This window comes from Callithrix jacchus, chromosome 13 (genome assembly GCF_049354715.1).
Source record: "Callithrix jacchus isolate 240 chromosome 13, calJac240_pri, whole genome shotgun sequence".
Classification (NCBI taxonomy): Eukaryota; Metazoa; Chordata; class Mammalia; order Primates; family Cebidae; genus Callithrix; species Callithrix jacchus.
The window spans coordinates 94,126,232-94,140,419 of NC_133514.1; the positions used below are offsets into that span (position 1 = coordinate 94,126,232).

Here is a 14,188-nt window from a genome sequence, read left to right on the forward strand (position 1 = left end):
TTTGCTCTTGTTGCCCAGGCTGGAGTGCAACGGCGATCTCGGTTCACTGCGACCTCTGCCTCCCACGTTCAATCTATTCTCCTGTTTCAGCCTCCTGAGTAGCTGGGACTACAGGGCCCGCCACCACGCCTTCCTAATTTTTTGTATTTTTAGTAGAGATGGGGTTTTACCATGTTTGTCAGGCTGGTCTCGAACTCCTGACCTCAAGTGATTCACCTGCTTCGGCCTCCAAAGTGTTGGGATTACAGGCGTGAGCCACTATGCCCCGCAAACTAGCCATATTTTAAAACACAAATAACGTTAAAACTTACATTTACTAAGGATTAATGTTAGAGGACAAAATTCATACCAAATAAAAGTTACATTGACTTTATAAAAAGATAACTTTTATTAGAAGTTAACTATTTTATTTGAAAGTTGCCATTTTGACTTTATGGCTGCGTATTATACCTCCTTTGATCAATATGTACAAATTTCAAAAGTGATGAAAAATATATTGATTCTGTATATACTTGTTGAGGATGGCATTTGATGTTGCTTGTATCTTTATGCCATCCAAATGCTCATTCTTGACGTAGCAATTTGATTAAAATTTTTTTTCTTTTTTTTTGAGACAGAGTTTAGCTTTTGTTGCCCAGGCTGGAGTGCAATGGTGCTGATCGTGGCTCACAGTAACCTCCACCTCCTGCGCTCAAGCAATTTTCCTGCCTCAGCTTTCTGAGTAGCTAGGATCATAGACATGTGCCACCATGCCCAGCTAATTTTGTATTTTTAGTAGTGACGACGGCGTTTCTCCATGTTGGTCAGGCTGGTCTCGAACTCCCAACCTCGAATCTGCCCACCTTGGCCTCCCAAAGTGCTGGGCTACAGGCATGAGCCACCGGCCTGGCAGATTTGTAATATTTTAAATAATTGTTAATCATCATTTTTCTTATAGCCTCTTATATTAATTTCATCATTAAAAGATGTTGATGCAGTAACTAGCAGGCATTTAGAAGGTACCTTGTGACCATCTTAGTTGTGACTGTAACTACTAATAGTAATGTTTATGATAACTAGCATTTCTGGAGCACCTAGAGGGCACTGTTATAAGCATCTTAAAATGGATTATCTAATTTAAATCTTAAGCCTATTAAATAGGTCTTGTGGTTTAACATTCCCATTTGACTGATGAGAAACTGCGAATCAGGAAGGTTGTGACTTACTCAGCATCACAGAGCTAGCAAATGGCAAAGCCAGGATTTATTTTGTTTCGTTTTGTTTTCATTTTTGTTTTTGTGACCAGGTCTCAGTCTTACCTAAGCTGGAGTGCAGTGGTGCTATCATGGCTCACTGCAACATCAACCTCCCATGCTCAAGACATCCTTCTGCCTCAGCCTTCGAAGTAGCCGGGACTGCAGGCACGTGCCACTACCCCAGGCTGATTTTTAAATTTTTTGTTGAATTGTGGTTTTGCCATGTTGCCCAGGCTGATCTGGAACTCTTGAGCTCAAGCAACCTGCCCTCCTTGGCCTCCCAAAGTGCTTAGGATTACAGGTCTTAGCCATAGGATTTAAATCCAGGAAGTTTGACTCCAGAACTCACCCTTTGACCATTCTGCTATACTATTTGATTTCGGTTTTATTAAGCAAACTTTCAAGTCAATTAGTCAAGCTTTTTATGGTGATGCTATTATTAAACTCTAAAGGCTTGATACTATGAATAATATGTATATGTCAACATTACTACACAGAATTCTGCAAGTTTCCCCTTCCCCACTTCATTGGTGAGAAAAATGAGACATCTAAGTCAATGATTTCCAGACTTTTGGACTTCAAGGACAAGTAAAAAACTGTATGTGTTGGGGACAATTGGGACCGGACATAAGATCTCCAATTTTTAATTCTGTCAAGGTTAAGAACTGTCTTAAAAAACTACTGCTATCTGGTCAGGCGCGGTGGTTCATGCCTGTAACTCCAGCACTTTGGGAGGCAGAGGTGGGTGGATCACTTGAGGTCAGGAGTTCAAGACCAGCCTGGCCAACGTGGTGAAATCTTGTCTCTACTAAAAATACAAAAAGGTAGCCAGGCATGGTGGTGGGTACCTGTAGTCTCAGCTACTCAGGAGGCTGAGGCAGGAGAATTGCTTGAACCCGGGAGGTGGAGGTTGCAGTTAGCCAAGATTGCATCATTACACTCCAGCCTTTTAACATAGTTCTTCAAAATTAGAATCCCCACCTTCTTTTAGTTCCTGTTTTTACTTCACTCACTCTTATAGTTTTCTTTCTATCATCTGTCACAGAGGCTGGAGCTATGATTATACAACTGCACTCCAGCCTGAGTGACAGAGTGAGATATTGTCTCTAAAAAATAATAATAATAAAACTTTTTTAAATGGCAATTTTTTTAATTTAATTTTTTTTTTTTTTTTGCCACTTAGCTGAATGTCAACCATCCCAATTTTGTTAATAGTACTTTTGTCACCATGTTGGGGATTCTGGGGAGAAAGCTACTGGGGGGTGTTTGTGTGTCTGTATGTGTGTATATACATATGTATACACACATATAGAGACGGAGTTTTGCTCTTTTTGCCCAGGCTGGAGCGCAGTGGCGCGATCTCGGCTCACCGCAACCTCCACCTCCCAGGTTTAAGTGATTCTCCTGCCTCAGCCTTCCCAGTAGCTGGGATTATAGGCATGTGCCACCACACCCGGCTAATTTTGTATTTTTGGTAGAGATGGTGTTTCTCATTGTTGGTCAGGCTGGTCTCGAACTCCCGGCTTCAGGTGATCCACCCACCTCGGCCTCCCAAAGGGCTGGGATTACAGGCCTGAGCCACCGTGCCTGGCCGGTATATATATTTTTAACACTGTGCTGCTATAATTAACATTATTAATAATATACTGATTAATAATTTTTGAAAGTATAGAAATTTGATGTATATAGAATTTGTACTCGTACAACTGCTGGTACTTTCTGCAGTACACTAATAAACGGAAATAAAGTGACAAGGACCTTTTATGCAACATAATCCTGGAAAGATGTGTCAAAGTTAAATTTGAGTAACCTGAAATTTTAAAATAGCCTGAAAAATCTTGCTATTTAAAGAAATCCAGTGAGGAATTATAAAGTGAATTCTCTCTCTTAAAAATAAAATCAGCGGAGTTCGCTCAAAGCAGGCTCTACCACTGTTGGTTCTTCTAGATTGTGCATATTTAATAGATATCCTTTATTAGATGAAGATAATGAAAATAATTCATAAGTACACAATACTGGTTATATATATATATATCTACTGTACACCCACACAAATTTAAAATTAAAAAAAAAACTTGGGAAGCCTATACAGATATGTGTCTATTTTTTAATTTTAAATTGAGAAAGTGTAAGTTAGATTTTTTTTTTTCTGAGGTGGAGTCTTGCTCTGTTGTCCAGGCTGGAGTGCAGTGAGACAATCTTGGCTCACTATAACCTTCACCTCCCAGGTTTAAGTGATTCTTATGCCTCAGCCTCCTGAGTAGCTGAGATTACAGGCACGCACTACCCTACCCAGCTAATTTTTTAATTTTTAGTACAAATGGGGTTTCACCATGTTGGGCAGGCTGGTGTGGAACTCCTGACCTAAAGTGATCCACTTGCCTCGGCCTCCCAAGGTGGTGGGATTACAGTTGAGAGCCACTGCACCTGACCAAAATATTTTTATTGGTTTTGTTTATGTTTATAGTTCTGTTTAAAAGCACGAAAGAGAGCTTTGTTTAGGACTTCATAACTTACTGGTAATAGAACATTAAAAGAATATTGCATGGTGGTGATTTAATAGATTCTGTTGAAGACTCTAGATGTTTAAAGAAAACCAAATCTGGCTGGATGCAGCAGCTCATGCCTATAATCCCAGCACTTTGGGAGGCCAAGGCTGACGGATCACTTCAGGCCAGGAGTTCGAGACCAGCCTGGGCAACATAAACCCCATCTCTACCAAAAATACAAAAAATTAGCCAGGCGTGGTGGTGTGTGCCTATGGTCCCAGCTACTCAGGAAGCTGAGGCAGGAGAATCACTTGAATCCAGAAGAAAGAGGCTCCAGCCTGAGTGACAGCGATACTCAATTAAAAAAAAGAAAACAAAACAAAACCAAATCTGATGGTGTAAGTTTCATAGCAGCTAAAAAGACACGGATTCCTATAGAGCTAAGTAGGAATGAGAGCAGTACTAACCATAGGCCTCATTCCGGCCCTGGTGTGTGGTAGGTGCTCAATAGTTGACTAAATAATTATAACATAGGTTTAAACTGAATAAGCTTCCAGTTTAAGATGATTGATTAGTCACATATTGGAATCTCCCTTTCCTTCTCTAAATGCATAGAGATGGTAAGTAAAATTGAAAGAACACAGAGCCAAGTTTGAAAGCAAGAGAGAAAATCTCCACATGCAGGAATGAAGAAAAAACCTATAGCATTGAGCTGGATTGAAGACAAATGTTCCATGGGTAGATGGGGAACAAATACAGTATACAAATACTTCTTAGGGTCTCCAGGGTGTATTGCTTGCCAGGAGATGGAAACTGAGTTCCTAAGCCCTGTTCAACATTCAGAACCAAAAGTAGACCTATTTTGGGAAGCTGAGAACTGGGGAAACACTTTTCTCTCCATAAATGAAGACTGGGAGATCTGTATCCTCACTGGGGTTGAGACGAGAGTTAAACAATCCATCCCACACCATAAATAGAATCCTAAGCCTTCAACTTGTTTGAATTTGGCTTTGGAATTCTACCCAAGGTGTGTAACCATCTAACACATAAACTAATGCAGAAACTGGTTTTAGCCTGTAAACCCTCTAGATCTCATATAGAGGCAAACTTAAAACTGCCTCCAAAGGTTGATTTCAACAACACACAACATGTATAGGACCCCATCAAATTTACTCTTGTTTTTTTAAAAGTGAGCTTATAGACAAAAATTATGCTATGAAAGAGACTAAAAATTTATATCCAGACACTAAAGACATTAGAAAAGGTCTTTAAGACTGGTCTTTAAGGCTTGGATTACACCTGTAATCCAAGCACTTTGGAGGCCAAGGTGGGCGGATCACCTGAGGTTAGGAGTTCAAGACTAGCCTGACCAACATGGTGAAACCCCATCTTTAAAAAAAAAATTGAAATTAATTTAAAAAAAGAAGAAAAAAAGTCTTTAAAATAAATATTTAATGGAGCCAGAATTTGAAGTTATGAATCATGAACTGATGACTGTAAAACAGAACCAAGTAGAAATGTAGACATAAAATAATTGAAGTGAAAAAATTGAATATCAGAAGTAGATAACTAAAAAGCTCTATAAGAAGTTAGTTGGTAGATAAATTGCTTTATTAAGAAATGAGGCAGGGTGTAGTGGCTCATGCCTGTAATCACAACAGTTTGGGAGGTTGAGTCTGTAAGATCATTTGAGCCCAGGAGTTGGAGACAAGCCTGGGCAACATGGTGAAACTCTTTCTCTATAAAACTACAAAAATTAGCTGGGTCTGTGCCTGTTGTCTCAGCTACTTGGGAGGCTGAGGTAGGAGGATTGCTTGAGCCAGTGAAGTCGAGGCTACAGTGAACTGTGATCATACCACTGCACTCTAGCCTGGGCAACAGAACAAGACCCTGTCTCAAAGAAATGAAATGAAATTTTGTCTTGAAAAATAGAATTTACAAAGGAATGGGAGAGAATACATTAATGTAACAAGAACAACATACTCAAAGGCTCAGAGGCTGAAAAGTTTGGAACAGGAAGGGGAAAACAAATAAGAACTCTCCATGCACTACCACTAATAAGCTGAGTGGTATTGGATATGTCTATTTCTAACTCTGAACTTCAGGGGTTTTTTTTCATTTAAATTGAGATATTTAAATTAGGTGATGTCTAAAACTCATGATAACTATAATTGTGATTCAAGGAAAATCTAAGTATGTAAATACACTAATTAGACTAAAGCACTATTTAGTTTAAGGTTTATATACTTGGTAATATATATACTCTAATGCTTTAGGAAGGAAGCTCTATAAAGGGCATCAGGGTCATAATGATGTATTAAATAGTATGATATTGTACTAAATATATTGATTTTCTTGATTCTGTCACAGAGCTTCTGAAACACTTGTATTTCCTGATTATAGGAGTGTCTTAAATTTTTTTAAACTGATGCATAATAGATGTACATAGTTTCAGGGTACATGTGATAATATAGTCATATAATTTCTAAAGATCAAGTCAGTATATTTTGGATAGGCATCACTTTAAATATCTGTATTTATGCTAGAAACATTCCAGTTCTTCTTTTTTAGCTATTTTTAAATGTACTGTAGATTATTATAAACTATAGTCACCTTACTGATCTGTCTAACATTAGGTCTTATTTCTTCTATCAGGCTGCATATTTGTATCCATTAATCCTCCCCCCCCATGATAGGAGTGTTTTTTTGTCATAATGATCCCCTTTTGATCACACCTGAGTGTATGCTAGTCACCTAAGGTGACTTAGGTTAGGGACCCTCAGGATAGAGCTGGTCACTAGAAAGACCAAGGGAATGTAGAGGGTTAGAAACAAATTCATTCTGAGTCAGCTTCAACCACATAGGATAAGATTTCTGTAAATTTTTTACAACCACTTGCAAAGTTATTTCAGGTTTTTTCTTCCCTAATTTGTTTTATCCATTTAGTTTTATCTATTTCATTTTTTTCCCTTATGAAACCTTTAAATAACCTCTGAACTAGACAGAATTACTTTTTTAAACAAATAACACTTCTTTTGTCTTTCTTAAAACCTTCCTCACCAAAAAGCATCCTGCCTTGCTTGTATAAGAATAGTTTTTCTTTACATCTAGTCGTTTTAATTATATATATATTACAATTTTGACTCTTATTAATTTCCAGTATAAAACTTAGTAGGAAGCAATTTTAATTGTTATGTACCACGTACAGAGCCCTGGACAGAGCTAGTCTGGGGGACCCAACCACTTCCAGCATGGCCAGGAGGCACTTGGGCTTGGCTTTTCCCTGCAGCTGGTGGCCCAGGTACTGAAGATAAGCATATGTACCTGGGCCTCACCATGGTCACTTGTGTAGACTACAAAATTTAAAGGCCCAAAACCAAAAACATAAGCTCAGACAAATCAAACAAATATTAAACATATCTCAGGAGCAATAGTTTGATAACCTTAAAACATGAAAAAACGGTATAAATTTGACCAGTAGACTCAAGGCAAAAATGTCTGAATTATATTTAATACTGACAATTTGGGAGATATTCGTATTTTATTTTACCAATAGTTTTTAAACTAGCTTTATTTCAAAGAGAGAGAATTTAAGCTTTTTCAAGAAGGAGTTTGGATAGTCAGAGGAGACCCCGAGAAAAGTTAATCTGAGCTACCAGACTACAAGGTGGAGTGAACTTCTTTATAAATCCCACAGGGGATCCAAAGCAGGCAGTTTGAGCATACAAAGGAGTTTTACTTTGTTTTACATCTGAATTCTGCTTGCTATGTTTCTTTTGTGTCTTTTCATAGGTCTCCGAAAAGATGAGATGTTTCTGAAAAATTTTCTCATGAATACGGCCAATTAATTTATTCCCTAAGCACCTAAGCCAATAAGCCTTTATGATGGAAAGTCCCAGAGGTAACTTTCCAGGTTTAGAGTATCATAGACATGAGTGGTATTTTTAAAATGGCACAGATGTGGTCCTGTGTGATCCCCAAAAGAATTCACTCCCACAAATATGCTAAGATAACAGAAGACTCTTGTTGCCATAGACAGTGAAGGCTGGTGTTTGTGTATGGTGCCTCTAGTATTTTTGGCACAGAAACCTGTGGGAGTCACTAGTCACAGACCCATTACTGCATGACACCAGGAGACCCACCTGGAATTGGACTTGTAATTCTTTCTTTTCTTTTCGTTTTCTTTTCTTTCTTTTTCGAGATTGGGTCTCACTGTATCATCCAGACTGGAGTGCAATGGCACAATCTCAGCTCACTACAACCTCTGCCTCCCAGACTCACGTGATTTTCCCCACCTTAGCTGGAAACACAGGTGCACACCACCACACCCAGCTAATTTTTATTTATTATTATTATTTTTTATATTTTTGTTATAGACAGGGTTTCACCATATTGACCATGCTGGTCTCAAACTGCTGAGCTCAGAGAGTCTGCCTGCCTTGGCCTCCCAAAGTGCTGGGATTATAGGCGTGAGCCACTGCACTGGGCCTGTACTCATAATTCTTTATAGTTTCTTTACTTTTTAAAAAAATGTTAATATCTTTAATCTGTTTGGAATTTATGTTTTGTTAACTATAATGGGAAATCCTTCTACCTCTTCTTTTTCAAAAATTTCTTGGATTTTCTGACATTTGCTCTTTCAAGTATATGATTAAGCTGAGTCTAAAGCTCCATAAATTTCAAGGCTGCAGTGAGCTATGATTGTGCCACTGCAATCCAGCCTGGGCTCAGAATGAGACCTTGTCTCTAAAAGAAAAAAAAAAAAGCTCTGTAAATATTCTTAGAATTTTTATTGGAATTGCCTTAGGATTGTAGTTTGTGGATTGTTTGAGGGGAACTGATATTTTTACTGTTGACTATTCGCATCTAGAAATGGGTATTTCTGTTCACATATTTAGGACTCCTTTATGTCTATTAGTTTCTCTGTTGGTGTATTCCTAGGTATTTTATAATTTGTATTAGTATTGTAAGTAGAATTTTTAATCCTATTATATATCTTAATTTATTATTGCTGACATACTCAGCTACTTTGCTGAAGTCTTCTTATTTGTTCTAGTGTTTTTTTCAGTTGATTGTCTCAGATTTTCTAGATGATGGTTATATCATCTGTAGCTTTAGACCTGTGCTATAAATGGATCAACAATAATGCTGCTTTTTTATTCTAAGAAAAGCAATTCAGTGGAGTAATGAAGTGAAAAGTATAGTAAAAATTACCCTTTAAATTTGCTTGAATACTTGAACTCAATACTTCTTATAAAATAATAAGCCAATTAATTTATTCCCTAAGCACCTAAGCCAATAGGCCTTGTTCATGGAAAGTCCCAGAGGTAACTTTCCAGGTTCAAAGTACCATAGATGTGAGTGGTGTTTTTTTAAATGGCACAGATGTAGTCCCGCATGATCCCCAAAGGAATTCACACCCATAAATAGGCTAAGATAGCAGAAGACTCTTGTTGCCATAGACAAGTGAAGGATTAAAGCTCACGCCTGTAATCCCAGCACTTTGTGAGGCCAGAGGGGGCAGATCACGAGGTCAGGAGATTGAGATCATCCTGGCCAACATGGTGAAACCCTGTCTGTACTAAAAATAACAAAAATTAGCTGGGCATGGTGATGCACACCTATAGTCCCAGCTACTCAGGAGGCTGAGGCAGGAGAATCACTTGAACCCAGGAGGTGGAGGTTGCAGTGAGCCGAAATTATGCCACTGCTCTCCAGCCTGGTGTCAGAGCAAGACTCCATCTCAAAAATAATAATCATGAATATATGGAATAATAATAAAGACTATATACAGAATAATAGTAATGAAGAGTATATATATGGACTATTTATAACATTTTGAACTTGAAGCATCAGGATGGGAGCATAAAATTAATTTCTAGAAGGATAACCTGAACATTTATTTTTCATCATGGTTATTTTTGCTATTTTCTCATGACTATGATAATAGAAATGCAGCAATGAAAAAGGATGCGGATAATGATGTAGCACCTGCTTAATGAATAATAAGACCATTCAGATGAGTAAAATACATAATTTCAATAATTTGTGTTACCTTTCCCCTGAAAACACTATCAGGAAGTTGTTAAGAGTTTGATGCCTCCCCAGTGGTAAGCCTTGGTGACTGAGGAAGTAATTTGCTTGTGTTTGACTCAGAAGGTTTGTGTAGGTTCTGGTACTGGTTATTTTTCTGTCTTACTGTCTTTTGAACAGCTCAAAATATTTCTTAAAAGGGTCTCAAATCGTCTATATGTGATTTTGTGGTTTTATTCTACTGACAGGACATATTCAGAAATTAAGTCATTTTTTGAACGATACATTGAAGACTTTCTCCTGGTGGCTTTTCCTCTTTCTCTTTCTACTGACAGGACATATTCAGAAATTAAGTCATTTTTTGAACGATACATTGAAGACTTTCTCCTGGTGGCTTTTCCTCTTTCTCTTTCTGCTCTTTCCATTTTCTGCATTCTTTGTCAGTGTTTACTTTTTTTTTTTTTTTGAGACAGAGCCTCACTCTGTCACCCAGCGGTGCAATCTCAGCTTACTGCAACCTCTGCCTCCAGGTTCAAGCGATTCTCCTGCATCAGCCTCCCCAGTAGCTGAGATTACAGGCATGTGCCACCACATCCAGCTAATTATTTGTATTTTTAGTAGAGATGGGGTTTTACCATGTTAGCCAGGATGGTTTTGATCTCCTAACCTCGTGATCCACCCGCCTCGGCCTCCCAAAGTGCTGAGATTACAGGCATGAGCCACCACGCCCGGCCTGTCAGTGTTTTCTTAAGGTCCACAATTAATTCTTAAATTTCTTCCTTGCAGCTGTGAATGAAATCATCCCTACTATCTTGGCCTGGCTGCCTATACCGTGTTTTTTCACTTTTTTGACAGAGAACAGGAAACCTTTTAAATCTTTCACATATGCTTTTCATTATGTCCTCCATGCTTTAATTATTTAGTTTTATTGAATCCATGACTATTTAATATGAGTGAAAGATTCTTGGCAATGTTGAAGAACTTCCAAACCTGTTTGGAAGTGTCATGTTTAATATCAGGTTTACCATCTGTACATGGATGTGTTGATGAAACTCTAAGTCTCCTGTAAGTGGACTTGAAATAGCAAATCACACTTCATTTCAGAGGTTGGTGGATCAAAGTGGTATGGGAGGCAGAAAACAACTTCAGCATAGTTACTTGCAAACTGGAGTGTTTCAGTGTCCAGGAATAAGTGATGAGCAACACGTTTAAAACATCTCTTTTTTGGCCTGGTGCAGTGGCTCACACCTGTAATCCCAGCACTTTGGGAGGCTGAGGTGGGCAGACCACCTGAGGTCAGGAGTTCAAGACGAGCCTGCAGCCTGGCCAACATGGTGAAAATACAAAAAAAAAAAAACAACGTAGCCAGGCATGACAGGTGCCTGTAATCCAAGCTACTTGGGAGGTTGAGGCAGGAGAATCTCTTGAATTTGGGAAGATGGTGGAGGTTGCAGTGAGCCAAAATCGTGCCACTGCACTCTAGCCTGGGCAACAGCACAAGACTTCATCTCAAAAAAAAAAAAAAATTTCTTTTTTGCTCGGGCACATTGGCCCAAGGAGGGCAGATCATGAGTTCAAGACCAGCCTGGCCAATATGGTGAAACCCCGTCTCTACTAAAAATATAAAAAATTAGCTGGGTGCAGCGGTGCATGCCTTTTGTCCCAGTTTCTCAGGAGGCTGAGGCAGGAGAATCGCTTGAACTCAGGAGGTGGAGGTTGCAGTGAGCCAAAAAAAAAAAATCCCTTTTATGAAGTTCTTTCTGACCTCTTCATTAAATATCTGTAAAAGTAATCCAGAAATTACACTGCCACTGAACAACCCCCCCCACCATATGTGTGTGTGTGTGTATACACAACACAGGCATGATAGTTTCCTTACAACAAAACTTGTTGTAAAGGACCAAAAGGAGGAGTGGGGAATAACTGCTTAATGGGTATGGTGTTTCCTTCTAGAGTGATAAGGATATTTTGGAACTAGATGGAGGTGGTGGTTGTACAACGAAATGAATTTTCTAAATGCCTCTGAATTGTTCAGTTTAAAATGGTTAATTTTATGTTATATGAATTTCAAATAAAAAAAAATCCTTATGTAAATGGTTTTGCTGCCCCCTCATACACAGATCATGGATTTCTCCACAAATAGAAACTCCATTTGAAAAATCTTATCAACATAATTATTGCAATGATTTGTAATGTTTAAAGAAATAAATGGATATTTCAAATTCTGATTTTTGGTGAGATAATTGGTAAGCAAAAGAATCTATTATCACCAAATATTTTAGATTTAATATATAGTTTTCCCTTTAAAAATTCTGTTGTTTATGATGGATGCAAAAGGACAATTATTTTATATGTTTTCCAGGCAACAATATGATTTGTTTATATTAAATAATTGGTTTTCCTAGACAAAAATTCTAATACATTAAATTTAAACATCAGACATCGTGCATTAAAATTCTAGGTCTAGATTAAGAATCAGGATGGTTTTTCTTCCTTTGACTGTGTGTGTGGGTCTCTACCTTCCTATTATTTACCTTTCCACCTTTAAGCTAAACTCTCACTTATTAAAATGGAATTCACTTTGCCATTTACTATGTTACCTTGTTTCTTAACCTCTTAATTTATTTCTCTCACAAGTGGGAGATGCATACCTTGCCACACTTTTGTGGCTAGAAAGAGGTTCAGTGTTTTTGCAGTGTCTGATACACAGTAGGTGGTACATTAAGAGTAGTAGTGATTTTTTCCCAAGTGTTATCAGAAAATAAGTTTTCACCTTCACCTTATTGTTACCTTTTTAAAGCTGTTGGAGCCTGTGGAAACATAAACGTGTTTTGAAAACTGATACCTGATGGACATGCAGGCCTTCAATATGATTCTTATCAGTGGTTTATTTGCTTTGTTTTTCTCAGGTGAGAGAAAAGATGTTGTCCCGGTTAAGAGCAGTTTCCACCACTTGCACTGTGGCCTGTCGACATTTGCACATAAAAGAAAAAGGCAAGCCACTTATGCTGAATCCAAGAACAAACAAGGTTAGTAACATTAATACCAGTGTACATTTTCTCTCTTCCTGGTAAAGGTTTGATATAGTTTAGAGTTATAAGATGTGACGTATTTTTGTAGCTTTATGCTAATGCTGTTCAGAGATACTTGTTTACATGAACTTTTCACGCTTCTCCACATGGCAAAATCATGGCTGCTAGAAAAGAATTGACTTTGCTTCCTAGTTCTAGCTTTAAAAAATAAAAAATCCCAGAACAGTGTTTTGGTCAGGATTTGGGGCCACCTGTGAGATATTTGCATTTCCCCAGCTCACATCAGGTACTTACCCTGAGCCAATTAGGCTCTTGGAAGGTGGGGTCAAAATTGTGACATGAACCTTTATGTAAAGTCCACATCACCCCACCTCCACCTATCTTTTTGGACACAAACCATTGCACACAAAAAATTTCATCCATTAATTAGAATGGTTAGATGGCTGCGTCAAAGGAGAGAGACCCCTGACTCTTTATTATACTCTTGGAATAAAAGTGATACATAATATTGAGACCAGTCATTACTTCATCCTTTATCTATGTTTGGTTCAGTGGACAAGTGCCTGTCTGTTTTTTAGTGGCAATATTAAATAGTAAGTAAACAATTCTGGGAAGGGTTTTTTTTAATTTTTTTAATGTGATGGAGTCTCTCTCTGATGCCAGGCTGGAGTGCAGTGGCGCAATCTCGGTTCACTGCAACCTCCACCTCCCAGGTTCTAGTGATTCTCCTGCCTCAGCCTCCTGAGTAGCTGGGATTACAGATGTATGCCACCACACTCAGCTAATTTTTTTTTTTTTTTTGACGGAGTTTCATTCTTGTTACCCAGGCTGGAGTGCAATGGCGCGATCTCGGCTCACCGCAACCTCCACCTCCTGGGTTCAGGCAGTTCTCCTGCCTCAGCCTCCTCAGTAGCTGGGATTACAGGCACGCTCCTCCACCATGCCCAGCTAATTTTTTGTATTTTTAGTAGAGACGGGGTTTCACCATGTTGACCAGGATGGTCTCAAACTGTTGACCTCGTGATCCACCCGCCTTGGCCTCCCAAAGTGCTGGGATTACAGGTGTCTTTACCAAAAATACAAAAAATTAGCCAAGCATTGTGGTGTGTGCCTGTAGTTTCAGCTACTCTGGGGGATCACTTGAGCCCAGGAAGTAGAGGTTGCAGTAAGAGAGTGCCACTGCACTGCAGCTTGAGTGACAGAATGAGACCCTGTCTTAAAAAAAAAAAAATTGTTTTCCATGAAACTGGTTACTGGTGCCAAAGAGGTTGGGGACCACTGCTCTAGGAAGTTTTCACTGACCCTTTTTCCTACTTCATCACCACACTGGCTGAATTACTCCCCTGTCTGTTCTTCGAGCATTCTTGTGCTCACCTCTGTCGTTATCATTTATCATACT

The 14,188-nt window shown here is 38.6% G+C and overlaps 1 protein-coding gene across 2 annotated transcripts in view; it reads left to right on the forward strand.

The window, feature by feature from the left end:
* The window catches only part of ME2 (malic enzyme 2), a 63,190-nt gene that overhangs the window by 2,497 nt on the left and 46,505 nt on the right, over positions 1 to 14,188 (forward strand). For both annotated transcript variants that reach the window (XM_035271094.3, XM_002757241.7), the window contains exon 2: positions 12,667 to 12,786. In XM_035271094.3, the coding sequence (XP_035126985.1) occupies positions 12,679 to 12,786 (108 nt within the window). In that variant the 5' untranslated portion in view covers positions 12,667 to 12,678. The remainder of the gene's footprint in view (positions 1 to 12,666; positions 12,787 to 14,188) is intronic.